Here is a 22,575-nt window from a genome sequence, read left to right as displayed (position 1 = left end):
CAAAGTTATAATAATAATAAAGTTGAAAATCGTCACAACGTTACTAGGTCGAAATCATTCATTTCTTCTTCGCTCGATTCACACCCCCGTGGCAGTTGTTTGGCCTGTAAACAAGATCATAAATTATATGAGTGCAACAAATTCAAATCGATGTCTGTGGAAGAACGAAATGCAAAAGTCTTTCAATGGAGATTATGTAGTAATTGTTTACGTAATGATCACCAATCGTACCAATGCCGGCTCGCGGGCTGCCGCATCTGTAAAAGAAGGCATAATACTTTACTTCATAAAACAAACAACTTACCCAGCGGTTCTCAACCGCATCAAATGCAATCATCATCATCATCATCACGACAAGATACACAAAATAACGTAGAATCATCTGCGTCTACATCCTTACCTACCAATTCAACTTCTAACCTTGAAGTAGCTACCAATGCTACTGATAACGCATCTTCTGGCCCCCGTCCGGTAATTACACTGTCTGCTGGCTCCTCAGGCTTAGGTCTTCATTCAACAGCCATAGTCGAGGTGTCAAACAATGGCAACATAATAAAATTGCGCGCTCTTCTAGATAACGGTTCGCAATCTTCTTTCATAACGGAGGCGGCGCGAGATAAGATAGGATGCCCTACGATTAAAAAATACACGTACGTGTCCGGTCTTAAAAATGCAACCGTAGGCATTGCCGAACACTGCTACGTACAAATAAGGTCTACTTATACCTCATTCACTACAAATGTTAAATGTTATGTCCTACCAGTTGTAACCGATATTGTTCCTCAAAACGAGATACGAGTAGATGAACTAGACATTCCCGACCACATACAATTAGCGGATCCAGACTTCTATCGCCCTGGAGATATCGATATTCTTCTAAGTTTGGATATCTTCTGGGATGTTCTGGGTACTTCTCAAATAAAACTTGGACCAAACAAACCGGTTCTTCACGAAACTGAGTTTGGATGGATCCTCGGTGGCCGCAATAGGGGGAAAGGTGCAAAGCATCCTAGCAAAACTTATTGCCATTTCAGTCAGGACATACAACAGCAACTTGTAAAGTTTTGGGAAATAGAAGAAGTTCCTAAATCCAAACCTACGTCAAATAGCGACGAATACTGTGAAACTCTTTTTCAAGAAACAACGCAGCGTGAAGAGGATGGTAGATTTTGTGTACAAATACCTCTTTCCGATTCACCAGATGTCTTAGGCGACTCATTTAAAATAGCCGAACGGCGACTACATCAAATGGAACGTAAAATGAAACAAAAAACTGAATTTAAAGATGAGTATACCAAATTTATGCAAGAGTACGAGCGCCTAGGACATATGAGTGAAGTACCTAAGCCCGAGCGAGGATGCTACCTACCTCATCACGCTGTGATACGTGAATCTAGCGAAACTACGCGCTTACGCGTAGTCTACGACGCGTCAGCAAAAACGTCATCAGGCGTATCATTTAATGAAATCCAACATGTCGGACCTGTCGTCCAGGACGACCTCTTCTCCATATTGCTGCGTTTTAGACAACACAAATATGTAGTGACAGCCGATGTGGAGAAGATGTATCGTCAAATTTTAGTAAAGCCCGAACAACGTCATCTCCAGATGATTTTATGGCGAGAGCAATCGGATCAACCAATTAAAATATACCAACTGAATACAATTACATATGGTACATCATCTGCGCCATTCCTAAGTACACGGTGTCTAGTTCAGCTCGCTAATGAGTGCAGTGATGTCAGAGTTGGTAACGTAATAAAGCACGATTTCTATGTAGATGACGTCATTACAGGGAGCAATTCGAAGGAGGACTTGTGCTATCTAATAAATTCAATAACGGAAGTACTTCATTCAGCGCACTTGCCATTGCGTAAATTCCGTTCTAATGTCGGTTCCGTCCTCCAAGACAATTCTAATGCATTGATACCTAAAGATCTAGATTTCAGTTCACAATCAAGTGCTTTAGGACTTAAATGGGATCCAAGCACTGACACATTCAATTTTCCTGTCGATATAAAACGTTCGTCATTAGCCACCAAGCGATCGATCTTATCGAATTCTGCTAGATTGTTCGATCCTCTAGGGTTGTTGAGCTTATGTACAATTGTGCCAAAATTAATTCTAAAAAATTTGTGGCTTACTAAGTTAGACTGGGATGATCCTATTCCTACAGATTTATCAAAATCGTGGTTTAATTTTTTGTTAGGCCTTAAGAGCCTGACCAACTTTCAAATACCTAGATTTGCTCTCGCCGACGATCCCGATGCGATCGTTGAATTACATACATTTTGCGATGCATCGCAAGATGCATACGCAGCATGCGTCTACTTACGTTCGATTAGTAGCTCATGTAGCATATCAGTAAATCTATTGTGCGCTAAAACAAAGGTTAGTCCCGTGAAAGCTCAGACAATACCGCGTCTTGAATTATGCGGAGCGTTATTAGCTGCACGATTAAGCTCCAAAGTAATCGAAGCTTTACGACTTACAGTCACCAATATCTATTATTGGACAGACTCATCCGTAACTCTAGGATGGATCTGTTCACCTTCGCAGAATCTTAAAACGTTTGTATCAAACCGTGTCGCAGAGATTCAACAGCTTACAGCAAATGGATCCTGGAGACACGTCCCAGGTGTTCAAAACCCTGCGGATTTAGCATCACGTGGTGTAAGTCCATCACAAGTAGCTGATGCTAAACTATGGTGGCATGGCCCCTCCTTTCTATTAGAAGAGCCATCAGCTTGGCCAGAAGTAATTAAACCTAGTGCCAACATACCTGAAATAAAAACTTACAAAACTAATTCTAAACTTAAAACTACTATACCAATAACATGCACTACAACTATACCTACAACTTGTGACAAATTAGTAAATTTCGAAAATTTCTCTAAATTTACAATATTATTACGAAGCTTGGCTTATGCATTGCGTTTTATCCACAACGTACGACACTCCAATAATAAAACAACTGGCCATCTAACCACAGACGAACTACAATTATCCTTACATCATCTTGTTAAGCAACACCAAGAGGAGTGTTTCGAGCATGAACTACATCTACTAAATAACAAAAAAAGCTTACCTTCAAAATCGCGAATTCTTTCTCTCAGACCCTTCGTAGATGAGAAGAGTATCCTCCGAGTAGGCGGTCGTATTCAAAATTCATCTGAAATTTTCAGTAAAAAGCATCCGATTATATTGGACTCCAAAAATCGTTTCACCAAATTACTTTTCATACAAGAACACAACAAATTGTGCCATGGAGGTGCTCAGCTTTTACTGACTAACGTCAGGCAATTGTACTGGCCTGTTGCTGGAAGAAGATTAGCTAAATCCACTGTAAACAATTGCAAAATCTGTAAAATACTTAAAGCTAAACCTGTTATACCAATAATGGGAAACTTACCCTCCGCTCGAGTCAATCCTAGCTTCGCTTTCGAGGTTACCGGTATCGACTTCGCTGGTCCATTTCCGACTCGCGATCGAAAGGGACGTGGTTGCAAAATAATTAAAAGTTATCTATGTATATTCGTCTGTTTTGCAACCAAAGCAATTCATTTGGAAATTGCATCCGACTTGAGTGCAGAGGCATTTATCATGTGCTTAAATCGTTTTATCTCTCGCAGAGGAAAGCCTAGCGTAATCCATTGCGATAATGGCCGAAACTTTGTAGGCGCAAATAATGAATTTAAACGATTCTTAGAATCTTGCGGTGAATCCATCTCGTCATATGCTGCCGGTGAATTCATAAATTTCAAGTTCTCACCTGCTTATTCACCGCATTTTAACGGACTTAGTGAAGCTGGCGTAAAGGCTGCCAAACATCATTTAACGCGTATGATAGGGAACACTAACCTCACCTTTGAGCAATTATCGTCTTTATTTGCACAGGTCGAGGCAATTCTAAATTCTAGGCCTATAACTCCCCTATCAACCGATCCTACAGACCTTTATCCTTTGTGTCCCGGGCACTTCTTGATCGGTAAACCGCTCACTTCATTGCCATCGCCCACACTCACCGAAATCAACCCAAGTCGTCTCAGAAAATATGAGCAAATCGAGCAGATCCGTCAACAGTTTTGGGAGAGATGGCGCACTGAATATTTGAACGAGCTGCAGCAACGATCGAAGTGGCGCATCAACCAGGAAAAACTCGCTGAAGGCGATATGGTGGTACTCAAGGAGGCTAACTTGCCACCACTCAAATGGCGCATGGGCCGCATTCATCGGCTGTATCCAGGAGCCGATGGTATCGCACGCGTTGCAGATGTGAACACGTCCAAGGGTATCATCCGCCGTGCCGTCACAAATCTCTGCCCGCTACCTAATGATGAGCGCGATGAAGCTACTCGAAAACCCACAGTTTCCGAGGGGGGGAAGATGTCTACACTCACCCTTACCTAGCTGCTGGACGAGAGAGGGGTCAGACGCGCGGGAGGAGTACATATGACCTTTTGAATGACATTACCTATCCATCCACGGCACGATCAAGCTCTGCCTTGTACCTTAATATTAAATATACTAAATTCTGTTATATATATACATTTTTGTGGAAGCTGATTATACTTTATATACGTCAAACCGTCTACTTCATTGAAGAGCACCGAATTATCCTACACCTTGTTTAAAATAGATATGAGCGCCGCGCCGGCGCGCCGCCGCCGCCGACAAAATTTTCGCGCCGCCGCCGCCGACGCTGCGCTATCGGCGTGGCATCGGCGTGACCTTGGTAGCTAGTACTACTTTCAGAATCAGATAATATGTTTTTAATCGAGTTTAGATCATTAACGGCGCCACTTCAAATAGTTTATAGCCATTCAAAAGGTATTTTAGGCCCAATATAATTCAAAAATATCGAAGGCAAATGCAAACTTATCTGTCTAGTAATCGCGCTACTAGTCTTGGGAAAACGAAATTATTTAATATCAATTTTAACATCAATATGCTTGTAAACAAACTGATTTCCTTCCATTTTTATTGTGGGACATTCCACATTACAATTTATAGATTGTATATATACGATAGTCAATAGACATATGTCAATCACAATGAAAAAATTAACTGTGATCAACTCTGGCTAACGTGAGACTCGAACCCACATCTTTGGATTACCGAACCAATGCATAACTAATTTTGCCAGCTAACCATCATCATTTACCGCGAATTTAACCATTGAAAGCATGGTTAAACGTCTTTAAAAGGTATAAAATTAGGTTAATTTTGAGATATTAAGCGTTTCCACGTCCAAACGTCCGGCCGTTGGCTTCGCACGGAAGGGCGTCGGAATCGGGTCTCAATTAAACTTGGCCACTGTTCAAATTTCAAGCTTTGCTCTCTCACAGCTCAATCTTTGGCTGTGCATCGCTCGCATGGAATTAAACCGCTATCTGAACCTGCAAGTTTTTGGCCCTGGTTGGAGCTCAACTTTCGGCCTGTTTTAAAATGCTTGAGCATTGGTCCTTATCCGATCTTAGCTCCATTGCAGCTCGGCCTTTGGCGTCGCACGAATGCGCCCGCAGGAAAGCTCCAGATCTCTTTAACACTATGGCTTCAGTCTTTATCGGCCTGTACCCTCGCTCTGCTCTCTAGCAGCTCGGCCTCGCACTGAAGCGCGCCGCAATCGGCGCTCCAGGCGTTCGGCCGTCAGCCATGCTTACACTTGGCTTTCGAACTTAGCTGTATGCTTACCTGCAGCTCTTCCTCTGGCCTCGCATTGGGAGGCGTCGAAATCAAGTCTTCGGTGTTACATGGAGCTCGGAGTTGGGCCTCACTTTTTGATATAAATCGGTTTTATTGGGTCGATATTGGTTAATGACGGAGCTCAATTTTCTTTGGACTGTCGACAAGACGTTTCCCTGATCATAGAGAAATATAGTAAGACAAGAGTGCTCACTCCATACATCAGTTCAGACTATTAATTTCAGTGTCTACATCTAGCATCGAGTAGCGGAACTATCAGTACTGCTACTTGACAATAGATGTAGCACCGTCCGGAAAGTCTTATCTCAACAGCATAAGACTTTCCGGTCGGTGCTACATCTATTGTCAAGTAGCAGTACTGATAGTTCCACTACTCGATGCTAGATGCTAATAGTCTTTTTGGTACTAAAACTGATGTATGGAGTGAACACTCTATGTATTTTTTTCTATATGCCCTGATACAGCCAAACCGCAATTTTTAACTTAGCACAAAAGATAAGGGCCTCGCTAAGATCTTCCGGCCAGAGCCTCGCCAAGATTAAGACCGCTTCTGATGCCGCGCAATACCGCTTATCCACAGTTTATATGATATCAATTTTTTTCGTAATATTATTCAATAAATTATCCTTGAAAATAAAAGATGCATTTATTTCATAACTTTCTTACAGCAAAAACATGTTTTTTCGGTAAAATTTTGGTTTGAATTATTTTTTCATTAATCGAAGGTGTTTCAAGGCCACGCCGCCGATTCGCCGCCGCCGCCGACCTATTTTGACCGGCGCGCCGCCGCCGGCTATATGCATATCGGCGCTCATATCTAGTTTAAAACTGCATCACCCCTATCTCTTGCTATAATTAAATAGCAGTCCACTTTGCACGTCGCATAGGTTTTCTTGGAAATCTTCAATTTAAACATAATATTATTTCTTATGAATTCCATATAAAAATATAAAAAAATATTGACCTCACATCGACTCAATAGAATTTTGTTCCTTGACATCCCTTCTTTGGTACTAACAAATTAATTTATTCAAAACCATAAAATTACCACCAGATTACATAAATTATGTAATGCTATCCAAAGAACTAACCGAAAGAAATACATTCCATTGTTTTTCCTTGTTTTATCATTGTTATTTTTACATATTTTAACGGCACATTTCGTAATTGTTGACAACTTCACATTTGAGCGTTTCAAACAAGACTAAACGAAAAAGTAATGCATGATCTGTTTTGACATCACTTTTGGGGGGCCATTTTTGGCGGCTGATTGGGTATCCAGTTCTTTATACTATATCAATGTATTCGAATAATTATTCGAATACGTCGTCAGAAAAAGTCGAATATTCGAATATCTGAAACTTTCGAATATTTGCAAGTCCTACTCGTGGGCACGTGTTTTTATGAAATGTTTACAGTTAAATAGTGTAAAAAAATATATATTTTTATATTAAGTCCAGAGAGAAAAATGGGAACTACGTTTAAAATAAATAAATAAATATTATAGGACAATCTTACACAAATCGACCTCGTCCCACGGTTAGCTCAATAAATGGAGATGAATGATGATGATGATAATGGATGGAAATGGGGTTTGTATGGAGAAACGGTCGTCCACTTTCCCTTAATCAGTTTTGTCAATGGGAGCCTATTCTTAACTTTTATATCAGGTCAGAAATTTTTGGAGCTCCCCTCGTATCTACCCACAGGGCCTCTTGCGTTGCCTATTACCTAAAATACTTTGCTTGAGTTAAGTCAATAATTTATTATTTATTAAAAAATTGTCTTGTTTTAAGCGTCAAGTCAGGTGCCGCCATTTTCAACATACCAGACCAAGATGTCTTCTGACAGATACCAGGTAGGTACCTATAAGTACTAGAGATGGGCCGGATATCGGTATTCAGCATATTCGGTAAGGTTTCCAATGTTCGTATTCGGCCGAATTATTTGGTTAATGCGCCGAATATTCGGCAAATAGTTTTTATTATATTTACGTCACCCTAGGCCCATAAGTGGGATTTTCTCCTCGCGTAGCGGCCTGGCCAAGGCAAGACGTAAAACTTTAGTTAGACAAACCACGGGCGGTAATTCGTAAAACCCTGGGGTTTTATATCGCAGATTTATCACAAACACCTGCGATCTGGAGCATTCACGAAAGTACAAATGGCGGACTTAATGTACCTACATATAGTACCTACCAGTCAACCATTGTAGTTGTACATATGTAAATCGGATGACAATGCAAAATTATGATGAGGATCCGGATCCGCGGATAATCCCATACATTTCGGATCCGTCGTGCAAACCCTACATGGAGCAGATCTGATGGTGCAAATTTTAATAAAGACTCAGTTCTAACAAAATTGTGATCATGTAAAAAAGTGAAAAAGAAATAAAATAACATATAAAAATGACGTCTTACTAGTTTTGGCACTGAATCCTAAATATAAAAATAAATATGTAAAATAAAAATATGTATGTGTACCTATGTATGTGTGTATAATATTAAATTGGATAATAACTGATAATAAACAAACAGATATAAAATGTGTCTATTATGTGTTTCAGGAATTTAGTCCACCTGTTGAAGAACCCGCATTTACCGTATTTAACGGACATGGCCAATACGTCAACAATGCCAGCGGCTACAGGCTACTAAACTCGAGCAATATTCTGGGAAATGATATGATACCCACTGCTAATGCACAAGGAAATGACATGGCTTTAACTAACATGAATAATATACACGGAAATAACATGATCCCTAATACACACGCCAAAGTGGACACTCGCATGGCAAATCCAAACCTGAAAGCTACGGTACTACCAGGAGCAAATAATGTCACACCGGGATCATACATATTTTCGGCAAGAATTCCGCCAGGAACAAAAGTAAAACGATCGGTCTCCGAGCACAATCGTGGTAAGGCCGACTCTGACGAACTCTCGCCTAAACGTGAAAAGGTGATGACACCCGAATATCTTGGCTGTGATGCATCGCCTGCATATACTCATTCAAATAACCAGTTCCATACTCCAAACATGCAATTACAGAACCCCGAAGCCCCAACATCAGGAGAAGAAAGGGTAGTCCAAACATTAATCAATGACATCTTGGCTGATCCATACTCCAAGAGTATTTTCGACGCAGTATTCAGTAATGTGTATGAAGCAGAAGCCTGGCATGAAAATATTAATTCATCTGTGACTGCTGACCTTAATAACATTAATCAAAATAATTTAGACCAGGATATTGGCTATAGTATTCATAATGATGAAGTATCAATTAATGACAATTATAACTTAAGTGAAAATATCGCCCATAATTTTATACCTAACAATATTGGCCACAACCTACATATGAATAATGGTGATTATCAACAGAATGTTGCAGAAATTGCTGCAGACTTAAAACGCGGGCTTAATGTAAGCGAATAATAAGTGTTTTGATTCCTAAACAATCTGACATTTTCTGAAAAATAAATGTATATATTCCGTAAATCCATACTTTATTTATATGGCAATTTCGTAACGAACATTGTAATTGTACCTCCCTAATCTACCTATATGTGTCCTGTGTGTAGTGTGTACTAATTACTTTGTATGTAGCCTGGGGACCATAGCGTCCATAGCCCAAGCCCTCTCGCGCATAGGAGGAGGCCACCTAGAACAGCAGTTTTCCGTTCCACCTGATATTAATCAGGTCACCATTACCAAAATACTTAAAAATCACTACATCTTATAAAACAAAGTCCCCCGCCACGTCTGTCTGTTTGTGTATTTGTGTGTTTGTATGTTCGCGATAAACTCAAAAACTACTGAACGGATTTTCATACGATTTTCACCTATCAATAGAGCGATTCGTGAGGGAGGTTTAGGTGTATAATTTGTTAACCCGTGCGAAGCCGGGGCGGGTCGCTAGTTATGAATAAATCTACTTCCTTAGATAATCGACATTCCTAATTCCCAGTTGAGTTTAAGTGTAAAATTATCAAACATTGACATCTGAAAAAGTGTATCAAGATATAATTAATGTACTTAGTTCCAAAAATGTTTACATTTTTCCCACAGCGTGTGATGGCGTTGCTTATAATGCGCTTATAACTATTTCTCATCGCTTTACATTTGACGCACGATGTGTACATAATGATCGCTCTGATGGTAAGGAGTGCCACCTGACTCGCACTTTCTGAAGGTATTTTTTGAAATATGTATCACTACATACTATAAAACAAAGTCGCTTCTCGCTTTGCGGTTTTTTTAATAGATAGAGTGATTCAAAAGGAAGGTTTATGTATAACTAGCGACCCGCCCCGGCTTCGCACGGGTTAACAAATTATACATAAACCTTCCTCTTGAATCACTCTATCTATTTAAAAAAAACCGGATCATAATCCGTTGCGTAGTTTTAAAGATCTAAGCATACATACAGACAGACAGACAGCGGGAAGCGACTTTGTTTTATACTATGTAGTGATTTGTTAACCCGTGCGAAGCCGGGGCGGGTCGCTGGTATTGTATAAATTGAGATCCCACCGCGAATTTTCGATGTTCGCGACGTCGCGGTAGGCTTCTTAAATAAATTTATTCAATTATTTCTAAAAAGTAAAATTATTTCTGTATATTGATAATTTTTTACAAAAATATATCGTTTTTTGGGCAATTTATTTGAAGTTGTATATCTTTATTTCACAACTTTTTTGATTTGGAAAATTTAATGCTTTTTTTACTCAGAATCAGAAGCCCTTCCAAATCAAATATGTATGTAAGAGAATAAATTGACCCCAAATGTTCATAATTTGTTCCTTCCAATCTTCCTCAGATTCTGAGTAGAAGTAATATTATATAAATCCCAATAAAAAGAGGGTTAATATAACTTTAAATAAAAGTGATCGACTTTACATGTTCTTATAAATTCAGAAGACTAAATATATCCTGGAAAGTGGTTAAATACATAGGTAAGTTTGTTTGTAGGTGATTTTGAAGGGTAATGATGGAATTCAGTCAATTTTATACCCATTGATTGAGTAGAAATAGTAACTAAATTATACTATTGTGCCACTCTACACTAGTTACAAGGGAGGGTGTTGTCTGTTGAAATACTTGAAAAAAAATTTTTATTTTTCATTGGCATGTAAATAAATATATTTATTTTGATTTTATACATATATGATTATTTGATTATTTACATAGAACCCTTATGAAAAAATATAGTTCTGACTTAACTTATTTCATAAAATATTTTTAATTTGCCTATTTGTTCATTATTTTATCAAATACACTGGGGTCTAAGCCTTCCAGTGTTAATTTCAGTTTAACAGCCTGTAGAGGCACTCCCACCTGTACCATTTTTACAAACCTCATGTACTCAGGAGTTACAGCAGTTTCCTCCGAGGCAGTCTCATTTGCCGCTGTGGTATCATCACCATCAGATGTTTCTGGGTTTGTATTGTGTGATGTCTCTTTACTATCTACTGGTATACTATCTGGTTTACCTGCATTTGCATCGGGAGGTTCAGGGTCCTCAGTCTTACTTTGTGATTGAATGTTTACTTCTGGAATTGATGATAGCTGTAAATATAAGTTGCTGCTAAGAGGCAATAGAAGTAAACATATTGGAAAATTGATTTGAAAAACAGCACAATATGCATTTAACTTTTAAGAAAGTATGTAAATATGTGTTGTATATTCTTTAAATCTATTTTAATTTGAAACAAAATAGGCCCCATTCTTTAAATTAATATTGAAAAGTTGTCAAACAATAAGTAAAAATTGTTGTTTTTAATTTTGAAACCCAAAGTCCACCTTGCTAATCCAGACAAACAAAAAACTGGTCGGTAAAGGATTACAAAGTTATCCGGATTACTGTCTGCAATTTGTTTGTAGTAGAAAAAATCATGTAATTATTGATGAAAGATTTATGTATATCTTAACATATTACTGTAATTGAACAAAGAAAATAAATTACTATCTGTAAACATTTCTGTTGAGTACTCTTGAGCTTCAAATTTTTGCACTTAATTGTGATGGCACTCTTAGTCAAGGAGGAAACAAAAAATCGTACTACAAAAATCGTCATATTAAGGCAGTGCACCCGGGCCGAGACCGTCCGAATTACAATTACCGGATTAGAGAGGGTCCGGATTAGCGAGTCTCCACTGTATGATCAGTTAAGACAAATACTTAGTGTAACTTTTACCTTAGCTTCCAACAAGACCATGGTAGCATTAACTTTTTCAAGTTTCCGTTCAAAATGCATTAGTTTTTCTTCACAGTCCTTCGTAAACTTATTCAAAAACTGTACAGTAGTTACGAGAAAATGGTTAACAAACGCCAAAGTTCTCTTCTGCTGCAACCCAGCTATCTAGTAAAAAATTAATTATTGTAAATTTCCAGTTATGTCAGGCAAATTCAGGATTTTGATTTTGATAGAATGAAATCCACCCACTTTAGATAAATCCACACTATTTACTTCGTGACTGACGGCCGACCCTTGTAAACTCATAATTTTGATTGAATAAAGAAACCTCAAAGAAACAGCTAAATAATAAATGTTACCAAAGCAATTTTTATTAAGATACTTCAACACTTTCAAGCTTTTCAATGTATATAATATAAGTTACTCTATGTTTTCAATTAAATTATTAATGGAAAACCTAAAATGTCGCAAAGTCCAATAGTAAATTCAGTAAATTGTCAAAAATCAAAAATGTCAAACCAAATTGGCATAACACATTACGGCACCGTTTAAGGTCACGTTCGCTCGCTCTCACTTATGGGTACGGCGCAAGTACGGCGCACCAAAGTCGCGGTTCGGTGCGGTAGTGTGTAAAGACTTAAAGCTATATGACATGGACTCGATTCTCTTTAATATAGCAACACCAATGTTGTTGACATTTGACGTATTTGACAAATTGGCATGCATTGCAGTATTTGCAGTCGATTTGCTATAGAAATACTACCATCTATGCTATAGATGCATAAAAATTATTCTTGAATAACTTGAATGAATTCTCTATCAACAATAAAATTATTGACGCTTATTTCTAGAAAATGAACTAAGAAACTCTAGACTAATATTATTAATGATATATATATTGCGACAAAATGGCAGGAGAAGTTGTAGTGGATGCATTACCTTACATTGACCAAGGATACGATGACCCAGGAGTTCGAGAAGCGGTACGTAGGAAAGAAAACCTAACCGGTGATTTCTAATGTCAGAAATGTATTAAGATGGCATATTGAATAAGTTTTCTATCCCTTGGAACTGATGATAAATAATTAAATATACGTTTTGTCTACTTCGGTCACTCAAATTTTGTGGTTAGTCTCATGGGGAAATTTTGTTTAGTACTTAACACATTTTTGACATTGAGGTTCACAACCCCAAAATCACCCAGTATCATGAATCTAGTATAAAACTGGATTGGGCATGAGTAGTGGGGATAACTGAATAGTCTAATGGGATAGTCTAGTAGCAGCAAAAGCGCTATTATTGTTTTTCCTTGTCACAGTCTCACATATTTTTTGATCCCCACCATTGATTTAGTATGGATTATGGTGGGCAACAAATAAATTCGACCAATCATAGTGTCGCATGTAGTAGTATGTTTTGTCCCTCACGGGCGCACGCGTAAACCACTTCTATAGGATGCTACCTCCTATGTCCAGTATAGTAAGTAGTAGTGACACTAGTTTGTTTTTTAAATATTATTAAAATGGCCCTTATCTTTTTCAGGCACTTTCTATGGTAGAAGAAGAATGCCGTCGCTACAGGCCAACTAAAAACTACCTTGAAAATGCAGGGCCAGAACCAAGCACAGCATTTGAAACTGCAGCTCTACAGAGAGAGATGGAAAGAGTACAACAGCGGCTCCCTATGGAACCCTTATCCATGAAAAGGTTCCACTTTCATATTATATTGAGTCTGTGCAGAAAGAGAAGAGTCATAGAATGTATGGGCTCCCTTACTTTCCACAAACTCTTCTACACGCACAGACTCTAACAGTGGAAGTAATTAACAATGATCGGAATAGGTAGTGCCATTTGGGATCAATGACCTCAAACATTGTACTGAACATGGATAAGACTCGGGATTCCAAGACTCTTATTTTTTCACGGAAATATTTCTTGGCATGTCTTTAATAGGCTACATGACTAATTTTCATTTATGGTAACCTTAGAGAATATAAGCAAACGGAGTGGTCATTAACAGGCGTTCCCCTCTGTCGAAAATAGGCGGCCAATGGTCCACCACATGTCAACCACATGTATGGACTGACGTTTATCTGACATGGCTATTTTGACGTTACGTATACATTTGATGTGCCCCTCCCCCGCAAAAAAACGGCAGACTATTTTGTACCGAAAATTATAGACATGGCGTCTCCGTCTCGTTATATCCTCTAAGATGGTAATAATCGATCGGGTTTGTTTTTAGGATCAAATGTCTATATGGGACCCATTGCATTAAAGCAACACAAAAGTCAGGAATTATTGTTTCAGTCGCACTTTACTCGCGAAACGCCCCTCACAAAATGATAAGTGAACGTGACGTCAAAGTCATTGTCCCTATTGAAGTAGGTAATATGAAAACCCGGGATGAAAAGGTATATCCATACTAAGCTTACGCACCGAAGACCCGTGAAATGGCACTACCAATTCCGATCACTGGTAATTAAAGTGCGAAGTTTGGTTTTTATATATGACTGAATGACTGACCCTTTTATTATTTATTATTTTATTTGATACACTAGCAGCTCTTGGAGCTGCGGTTTTGTGGTTTTACTTACAAATTTTAAATACACAAAGGATTAGCCGTTCATACAATGGTTCCTTTTATAATTTATTGCTGTTTTCCACTGCAACCACATGATAAAGCAGAGAGATGAGATTGTATGCAGCTGCTATTGGTATCGGAATATCATGCAACTGCATACAATAGACTAGTAATTTGACTTGGCTAAAAATGCTTCTCTTATAGGTATGAGCTACCTCCGCCGCCCGCAGGCCGCCTCGGTGAGCCGGCGGCTTGGGCCGAGTCCGTGGACAACTCGCACGCCCAGCTCTCCCACCAGGCCACCCGAGTGCTGAATCTTGAATTACAACTGCACTATGGGGCCGAGTCCTGGCGCTCCTATCTCAATACACTCCAAGCACTTGTCACTAGTGCGCAGAATGTGCATACTAATTTAAGGTAAAAAGAGTAGTTGTAGCAAAAACTTTATAGTTGGTACCTATAAGCTTTTATACAAGCAAGCGTGTATGAGGAATGTTATGAAAGTAACGGAAGCGGAAATAGGCGTGATTATATGTATGTATGTACAAGCTTTTAAGGCCGTGCATCGAAAAATAACAGGATCTTAGAAAGGTGGCAGTGGCTAGCCCCGGAAACAAACAGTAGTGATTTTCGGATATATGTTTCTTGACTATATGATAAGAGATTTCGTAGTAGTCGAAACACGAATGCTTAAAATTTTCTCGATAGAAAATAAATCCAAACTTACATGTTCATTTTTCGGTTTTAGCTTCGTGCAACTAGAAAACACATCCATATCCAGCACAATCCACCTTACAGCAAAGGTTTTCATCTCGTCTTAACTTTCAAAGAACTAAATATTAACTTATTATCCTTTACCGATGGATTTATTATCGATTTTTGATTTTATGAATTCAACAGCAAACGCCCATTTTACGCAGTTCGGTTTCTCTTTCTGTCATGCGTCAAAGTCATAAATGCATCCTTTATGCCAGTAATGTTAGATGGCCGTCGTGCCTCAAAGAGGTAAGACCTATGTCACTTCGCGCAGCGCTCCGAATTACGTAAAATTTTAATATCCAATAAACGTTGAGTCGTAACTCCATTGAGTAGTAACGGAATCGGAGGTAAACCTATGATGGTGCCTTCTTACAGGCCTATACGTTACGCATGTGTGCGTGTTTGCTTAGCTACGTCATGCTACGTCGAAATCTATACTCTTTGTCAGTTACAACGGGTTAGGAAATTTCGACAGATATTAAAATGTATCGGTAGCTGTTTGGTATTTAGCCATCAGAATCTAACCGTAACTTTTTGCTTTATTTTTGTTTGAAAATAAAATATCTATAAGAATATATTTTTTTAGCTTTTTTTCTATTGTAATGATGAAAATAAATCTAGTATGTTTCATGCTCAAATAATTTAAAATAATTGAATAAATATTGAAAACTAATTGATATTATTCGTTTTAATTATTATATTATTAAGTTTGTTTGAATAAAATATTTTATTTCAATAATACGAAAAGTTATTATATTTAAGTACCACTAAAAAAGGTCCCTACTTACAAAAACTCACTTGCACGGGCCGGGGTTCGAACCCGTGACCTCCGGTTTGAAAGTCGCACGCCACTACAATTTCACATAAGTAATTTACAATGACATGATACCGTGGAAAAAGTGAATATTACAATGTACTGTGTTACTATCATTTTATAGTTTATTTTGGCTTGACAAGGAGGAATGAGAAAAACGTGCAGAGCGAGAGGATTAAATCTCTCTGTCCCTTTCTTAAAGTAGCCAATCCTAATTATGACATCTGTTTTGATATTAATTCTTTGAACATAATTTGTCGATGTTCTTTTTTATATCATCGAGAAAGATTTTTATTTAAAAAATGTGTTGAATTTATATGTTTTATTTATGTTTTTTTGGCATAAATTTCATTACTTTTGACAAATTTTGATTGTGATGACAAACGATTTGATGTGATGTGTGAAACGAACCATGTGATCAACGATTTATCTAATAAAACTTCATTTAGTCGAAAAAAATAGTTGTCTACTACCGGGTGGAAAAAAATTATGGGCCCTGGAGGGAAAGTGCCTTAAAACCTTAAGTTTGCTCATTTTACTTAAATGAAACATTATTGTTTTTTAAAGAAACAACTGCATTCAAAGATTTTTGAAGTGAAAACTTCTTTAGCGGCGCTAGGCACTTTTTGAGGTGGGGAAAAAATGATAAACTCGAGACAGCGTAAGGCGATCATGTGACCGTAAGGTTTAGATGGCATTTAAATCAATAAAGAAAAACTCAATGACATTACATGAAAAAGGTTATAATCTTGTACGGGCTGAAATACGAGGATCTCACAGTATTATAACTTTATATCACTCAAATATAATTCAATAAAGCTACATCTTGATGAAATCGCTAATAAAAGTGAACTCTAGTACTGGTGAATAAAACTCAAAATATCATGACCAAATATATTTAGATGCGAGGTCTGCAAGGTAACTTTACAATTTCTATTCGAATTTTAAACAATTAACGCTATAAATTTGAATTTAGAATTTTAAACAAGCTCACTGACCAGCAATTTCGGAACCAAAAGTTTTCAATAGAAAGGAGGATGGGTCAATTATACATAGTGCTGCAGACATTTTGGACTAGTCATTGAGTTTTCACTTCTGTCGGCACTCCCGGAATGCAACACGTTGTTTTTTTTTAATTCGCTTAGTCGCGCCCGGGAATCGAACCTACTTTTTCCACACTGTATAAAATAACACAAATGCTTTTCTTCTGGTAACTTAAATGTTCTATCTATCTTGGTGATATGTCAATGCAATCAAATAATCTGAAAAAATAATAATAACCCAATTTATGAATTCCGTTCCTTCAGAAAAATGCGAAATGTACGTACAATTTTTAGGGATATCGTACTTTTCCTAGAGACAAATTTAGTTGGCTAAGAGACATTTTCACTGATCCAAATCTGTACTAAAAATCTAACATAATATGATAAGGACTTAATCGTTTTAAGCTCAAGACTGAGTTTTCCTAAAGCTTTTTCTAAAAATTATGTCTTTATTTACGTTAGGAGTGCACTGCAGCATGTCAAATGTATGCCAAAATGTCAAGGGAGAGAACAATAAATTTAAGTTTCAATTCCACTTCCACTCATCAGCAAAGTGATATAAGTATATCAGCAGTTTAAAGTTATTTTAGATTACAAAATTAGCGCATCAAAAAAATCAAAGTGCATAGAAAAAAAGTCTCCTGAGTCATAATAAAATTGATGTCTCTTGGGTCACCAGAAAAGTCACCAGGGAGAACGATGACCCAAATCACATTTAAAAGAAAATGTAAATTTTGTGTACTACCTACGAACATTTTTCAAAAAACTATGTTTTTATAACATATTAGACCCAGGATAGATCTAATACCTCTTTTCGTACCCCGGATAAAATGGTCGGCGAATAAAAAAGTAACTGAAACATTACGTTATTAGGTTCACGATGCCGCGTTGTGCCCTTGCCTTCGTTGCGATATGTTTGGTAAGTCAGGAGACTTAAAAAATGAGCCATGATTTTGGGACATATTAACAAATATTTTTTTGAATAGGTATATATAAATTTTAGCGGACTTTAATAATTTACCAGTTAAATTAGATGTAAATACCTTTTTAGTTAATCGTTAATATGATATATTAGTAGCAGTAAAACACTTTATTGTACAAAAAGACACATAAAACATGAAGAAACACACATCCTTCGTAGTAAAAACCAAAACCGATACGCGATTGGGATACGCTCTTTTTGTATGGGATACAAAAAAAAAATCTCCTGGGTCACCAAGAAAAATCGACATATTAAAATAAATCAGTTCGCTTTTAAGTTCCAGTCAGATTGACTTTTTGGTTATTTGAGATAAATTACAATAACGCTTAGATTTGAAAAACATGATTTTCTATTTTGTTGCGATCGACCCGGGTAATAAAAATACGGCGAATTTGAACTTTTGTTTGTTGTCGTTGTAAAATGTATTAAAAAATAATGTAGGCACCCCTGACAATTGAAATTCAAAATTATCCAGAAAAAGCGGTCAAGTGCGAGTCGGACTCGCCCATGAAGGGTTCCGTATTTAGGGGATTTATGACGTATTAAAAAACAACTACTTACTAGATCTTGTTCAAACCAATTTTAGGTGGAAGTTTGCATGGTAATGTACATCATATATTTTTTTTTAGTTTTATCATTCTCTTATTTTAGAAGTTACAGGGGGGGGGGAGACACACATTTTACCACTTTGGAAGTGTCTCTCGCGCAAACTATTCAGTTTAGAAAAAAATGATGTTAGAAACCTCAATATCATTTTTGAAGACCTATCCATAGATACCCCACACGTATGTGTTTGATGAAAAAACATTTTTTGAGTTTCAGTTCTAAGTATGGGGAACCCCCAAAAAAAATTTTTTTTTCTATTTTTGTGTGAAAATCTTAATGCGGTTCACAGAATACATCTACTTACCAAGTTTCAACAGTATAGTTCTTATAGTTTCGGAAAAAAGTGGCTGTGACATACGGACGGACAGACGGACAGACAGACATGACGAATCTATAAGGGTTCCGTTTTTTGCCATTTGGCTACGGAACCCTAAAAATGAGTGTTTCAAAAAGGCACCCTGTATTCCTTACATACCTAAATAATCTCTTATTCAATAAAACATATGATTACTAAACACTGTGATTTATTTCAAATAAATGCAAATCGATCGGATAAAAGATATTAATACCTACCTATACAACAATGAATACGAGTACAGTCAGCTGCAATAATATGTTACACACCGAAGGCCGTTTTGCGGTAGATCATGTTAGATCTTATTTGTAGAGCCATAAGAGCGTGTCACATATTTTTGCGGCCGTCGAAGAGTAACATATTATTGCAGGTGACTGTACCTATGAAAAATTCGAGGGTTAAAAAGCATTTCAACCAAAGCATTTATAATAATAACGACTATGGACGCCTGCAACCCCAGGGGTATTGTAACCCCATAACAATAAGGTTGAAATTTGCATTTAGTGACCGCAAAGTCAGGTGAGCGTAATCAAGTAAATCTCTTTTCATCATATTTTATCAAAAATAATCTCTTTTCTGTTCTTGTGCTATTTTCTTATTATCAATACTCTTAACTTATATGCTATATACGCTGCTGCTTCTATGCTGTTAACATCTTCCAAAACAACAATAAATATTCAGGTTTATTAATTAATTATTTTATTGTTTGCTATTATGAACAAGTAACAACGCCATCTGTTTCAATTTTTTCCGAATTTAAGTTTCTGGCCGACCGCAGCGACCGCGTATAATGGTAGTTAACTTCTGTAACGTTAGATGGTGCTAAAAGGTCACACAAACTTCACGTGCGGCGCGAAGCGTTTCCATGTGTGCGTGTTAGCGGGGAGGGAAGAACTAGCGGGCGTGGTTTACGAAGCGCCAGACGCGGCTGCAGTAGGCCCTTAACGCAGACTGTACTTTTCTTTCCACACAGGCAACTAATACTCATCTATAACCCGAAATTAGCATTATTTTTTTCCTTTCTGGATGTTTGAGGAACTTTGAAGTCTTGTGATGAATTGCTTATTTTTTATTTTCTATCTATTTAACTAGATTTTCGTTATAAAATTCACCATGTGCCAACAACCCTATTGTATAAAATGGCCGCCATCTTGAAAATATATTTTTGTACCGATCATAGTGAAAATTGATGTATGATGATTTGAAAAACATTTTAACATAAATCCGTAGTCGAAATTATAAAAAAGCCGTAGCCATCTTGTATTTCCACATTTTTTATTTAATCGCGTAGAAAATTGAATGCCTATATGAATCTACTCTATATAGTTCTTTGGCGAACCGCGAGTTCTACTAGTAAATCTGTGTGTTCCAGAAAGCAGATAGCGGCGGTGAACTGGGAGCGCAAACGGTCGCAGACGGCGAGCGGCACGAGGCTGCGCGCACTTCGCCGGCGCTGGGCGCAGCTCGTGTCGGACAACTACCGCCTCGAGCGGGCGCTGCTGCAGCTAGACATACAGCTACAGAAGGTGCACAAGCATTTTGATAAATAATACTCTTAAAGTAAATAAATGTGTGTAAATATACTGAAACACACCCAATTTGTCAGTAGCGCGAAATTAATATTTTCTATGCGAAAACCTTCGCGCCTACATTTTTTAAATTTACCGCCTTGCTGACAATTTGCTGCCAGAGTATAGATGCCATATTCAAGTGAGAAAACGACCAAGACCTCAAGTGCTGTGGACTGGAATCGCGCCATCAGTGACCTCAGGTGTCACCGCTGACGCCGTTACTAATAAACAGTGACCTCAGGTGTCACCGCTGACGCCGTTACTAATAAACAAGTGATTTTTTCAACAATTTGATTCATAGTTAAATTGGCAGTGTTGTTAATACGCCCACTAAAAATGAAACGATGAACTTCGCAAATTGCGGGCATTTTTCTCTGTCACCCTAATTACACCTTCATTGGAGTAAAAGAGAAAGATCCCCGCAATTTGCGAAAAACAGTTTTCGCGGTAGCCCCTCTGAGTCAACACAGTCTTGCTGGAAGCCACGCATACGCGTATTAACGTAAACATGTATAAATTGTGTTTCATAATAGTGATTGTTCTTTGTTTACAGGCCCAAGGACAGGCGACGGCGGATGACGGTGAACCCGCTGATCTGGACGCGGTGAAAATGTTGCCAGACAAGCTCAATTCAGAGTCGGAAAAAGAAGTGCAAAAGAAAATTGAAGACATGTTTGCGGATTAAATGAAGATACTATTTAATATTACATTTGTATTAACAATAAATGAGTAAACGACAATTTGTTATAATGTTTTTCTTTATATACATATTATTATACTCCTTGCTGCTGAGAAAGGACCACTCGCGTGTGCTTGTGGCTTGTAAGTATATCATGCTTATAAAGAGCTCTCCCAATGTCACCAATAATCGTATCCGATTTGCAATACTTTGCAGTGTTTACTTGATCGATTGAATTAGTCGCTCCTATCCCCTATTAGCCAAAGAGTCTGGGCGTACTTCGCTGCCCTTGGCAGATTGTATTTTGTTTTTCTTCCTTGACTTCTGGGGCGGCGAAACATTGGCCCGGGGCGCCCAATCTCAAAATACGCCCCTGGCCGGAAGCAGCATGAAAAAAGTGCATTCAGGTTTCGAACGCCGGAAGCAAGTCTTTAGCCAGCCTAATGTATGCACTAAATAAGTTTTTGGCAAAAAATTAATTTTTGGTACAAGCTTTTATCGCTGACTGTACTTTTCTTACGACAGACAACTAGGGCATGCTTCCGGGAATTTTGTAGTGTCAAAAGAACCGGTACTGAAGACCCGGAACCGGTACTTCCCGGTTCTCCCGGACCCGTGTTTAAATTACCTTTATATTGCTATTTTGTAGTAAGTAGTCATAATATATATGGCGTTATTCATAAACGGCTACTAACTTAATCAGTTGATGATCGTCGTTATGCCATAGAGAGGGACAAACGGCGATCATCAGCTGATTAACTTAGCAGACGTTTATGAATAACGCCGATAGTATTTTAGCTAGGTGCATTAAGTAGCATTTAAATATGTTGGTTTGAAACGGAGGACACAAATAACCCGACGCGGATGACGGTCAATTGTAAAAAATAGCTATGTCGGCGAAGTCCGAATAATATTTCGTATAGTCAGACCAAAGCTAAGTTGGTAGTGATTTTGATAGCACAGACTGTGCAAGTGTTATTTTAAACGTCAAATTCTATAAATTTTGGCGTTTACTTTAGCAGCGACATAAGCGGTTGCTGAAGTAATAGCGGCTCGGCCACGATATTGAGCAACTTGCGACGGCGGCAGCGATAACCATAGGTTGGGGTGAGACACGGCGATTGGACCTTTCGTTCCCACGTATGGTTGTCGCTGCTGCCGCCGTCGCCAGTCGCTCAATGTCGTGTCCAAAACGTAGGTGTTATACCGCCAATGAGAGTAAGCTTGCTTAAGCAGCCGACAGAAAGGTTGGGAGAGCTAGACCGCACCAATCACATG

The 22,575-nt window shown here is 38.1% G+C and overlaps 3 protein-coding genes across 3 annotated transcripts in view; 2 read left to right on the top strand and 1 right to left on the bottom strand.

Moving 5' to 3' along the window:
- The window catches only part of LOC134648046 (uncharacterized), a 51,813-nt gene extending 43,410 nt beyond the window's left edge, over positions 1–8,403 (top strand). Inside the window, exons 10-11 of the mRNA XM_063502484.1 lie at positions 7,503–7,564; positions 8,275–8,403. Of these exons, the coding sequence (XP_063358554.1) occupies positions 7,503–7,564; positions 8,275–8,365 (153 nt within the window). The 3' untranslated portion in view covers positions 8,366–8,403. The remainder of the gene's footprint in view (positions 1–7,502; positions 7,565–8,274) is intronic.
- Positions 8,404–10,827: 2,424 nt separating this feature from the next.
- On the bottom strand, positions 10,828–12,233 carry LOC134653378 (WASH complex subunit 3). Its single transcript, XM_063508715.1, has 3 exons — positions 12,155–12,233; positions 11,906–12,070; positions 10,828–11,277 (listed from the first exon to the last, which is right to left on the bottom strand). Exons 1-3 carry the CDS (start codon positions 12,209–12,211, stop codon positions 10,960–10,962), a joined length of 540 nt encoding a protein of 179 aa, XP_063364785.1. The 5' UTR covers positions 12,212–12,233; the 3' UTR covers positions 10,828–10,959.
- Positions 12,234–12,726: 493 nt separating this feature from the next.
- On the top strand, positions 12,727–21,361 carry LOC134648523 (pre-mRNA-splicing factor SPF27). The gene is made up of 5 exons (XM_063503048.1): positions 12,727–12,888; positions 13,448–13,611; positions 14,693–14,905; positions 20,420–20,573; positions 21,172–21,361. Exons 1-5 carry the CDS (start codon positions 12,814–12,816, stop codon positions 21,301–21,303), a joined length of 738 nt encoding a protein of 245 aa, XP_063359118.1. The 5' UTR covers positions 12,727–12,813; the 3' UTR covers positions 21,304–21,361.
- Positions 21,362–22,575: the final 1,214 nt, after the last annotated feature.

The sequence above is a fragment of the Cydia amplana genome, chromosome 1 (assembly GCF_948474715.1).
Source record: "Cydia amplana chromosome 1, ilCydAmpl1.1, whole genome shotgun sequence".
Taxonomy (NCBI): domain Eukaryota; kingdom Metazoa; phylum Arthropoda; class Insecta; order Lepidoptera; family Tortricidae; genus Cydia; species Cydia amplana.
This window is presented reverse-complemented; position numbering and strand designations above follow the sequence as displayed.

Excerpts from the sequence above, each read along its gene's own strand:
- LOC134648523 (XM_063503048.1), top strand. The coding sequence starts at position 12,814 with ATGGCAGGAGAAGTTGTAGTGGATGCATTACCTTACATTGACCAAGGA. Across the intron at positions 13,612-14,692 it reads GAACCCTTATCCATGAAAAG|GTATGAGCTACCTCCGCCGC; the intron begins GTTCCACTTTCA and ends CTTCTCTTATAG. Across the intron at positions 14,906-20,419 it reads AATGTGCATACTAATTTAAG|AAAGCAGATAGCGGCGGTGA; the intron begins GTAAAAAGAGTA and ends TGTGTGTTCCAG.
- LOC134653378 (XM_063508715.1), bottom strand. The coding sequence starts at position 12,211 with ATGAGTTTACAAGGGTCGGCCGTCAGTCACGAAGTAAATAGTGTGGAT. Across the intron at positions 12,071-12,154 it reads ATAGTGTGGATTTATCTAAA|ATAGCTGGGTTGCAGCAGAA; the intron begins GTGGGTGGATTT and ends ATTTTTTACTAG. Across the intron at positions 11,278-11,905 it reads TGGTCTTGTTGGAAGCTAAG|CTATCATCAATTCCAGAAGT; the intron begins GTAAAAGTTACA and ends TTATATTTACAG.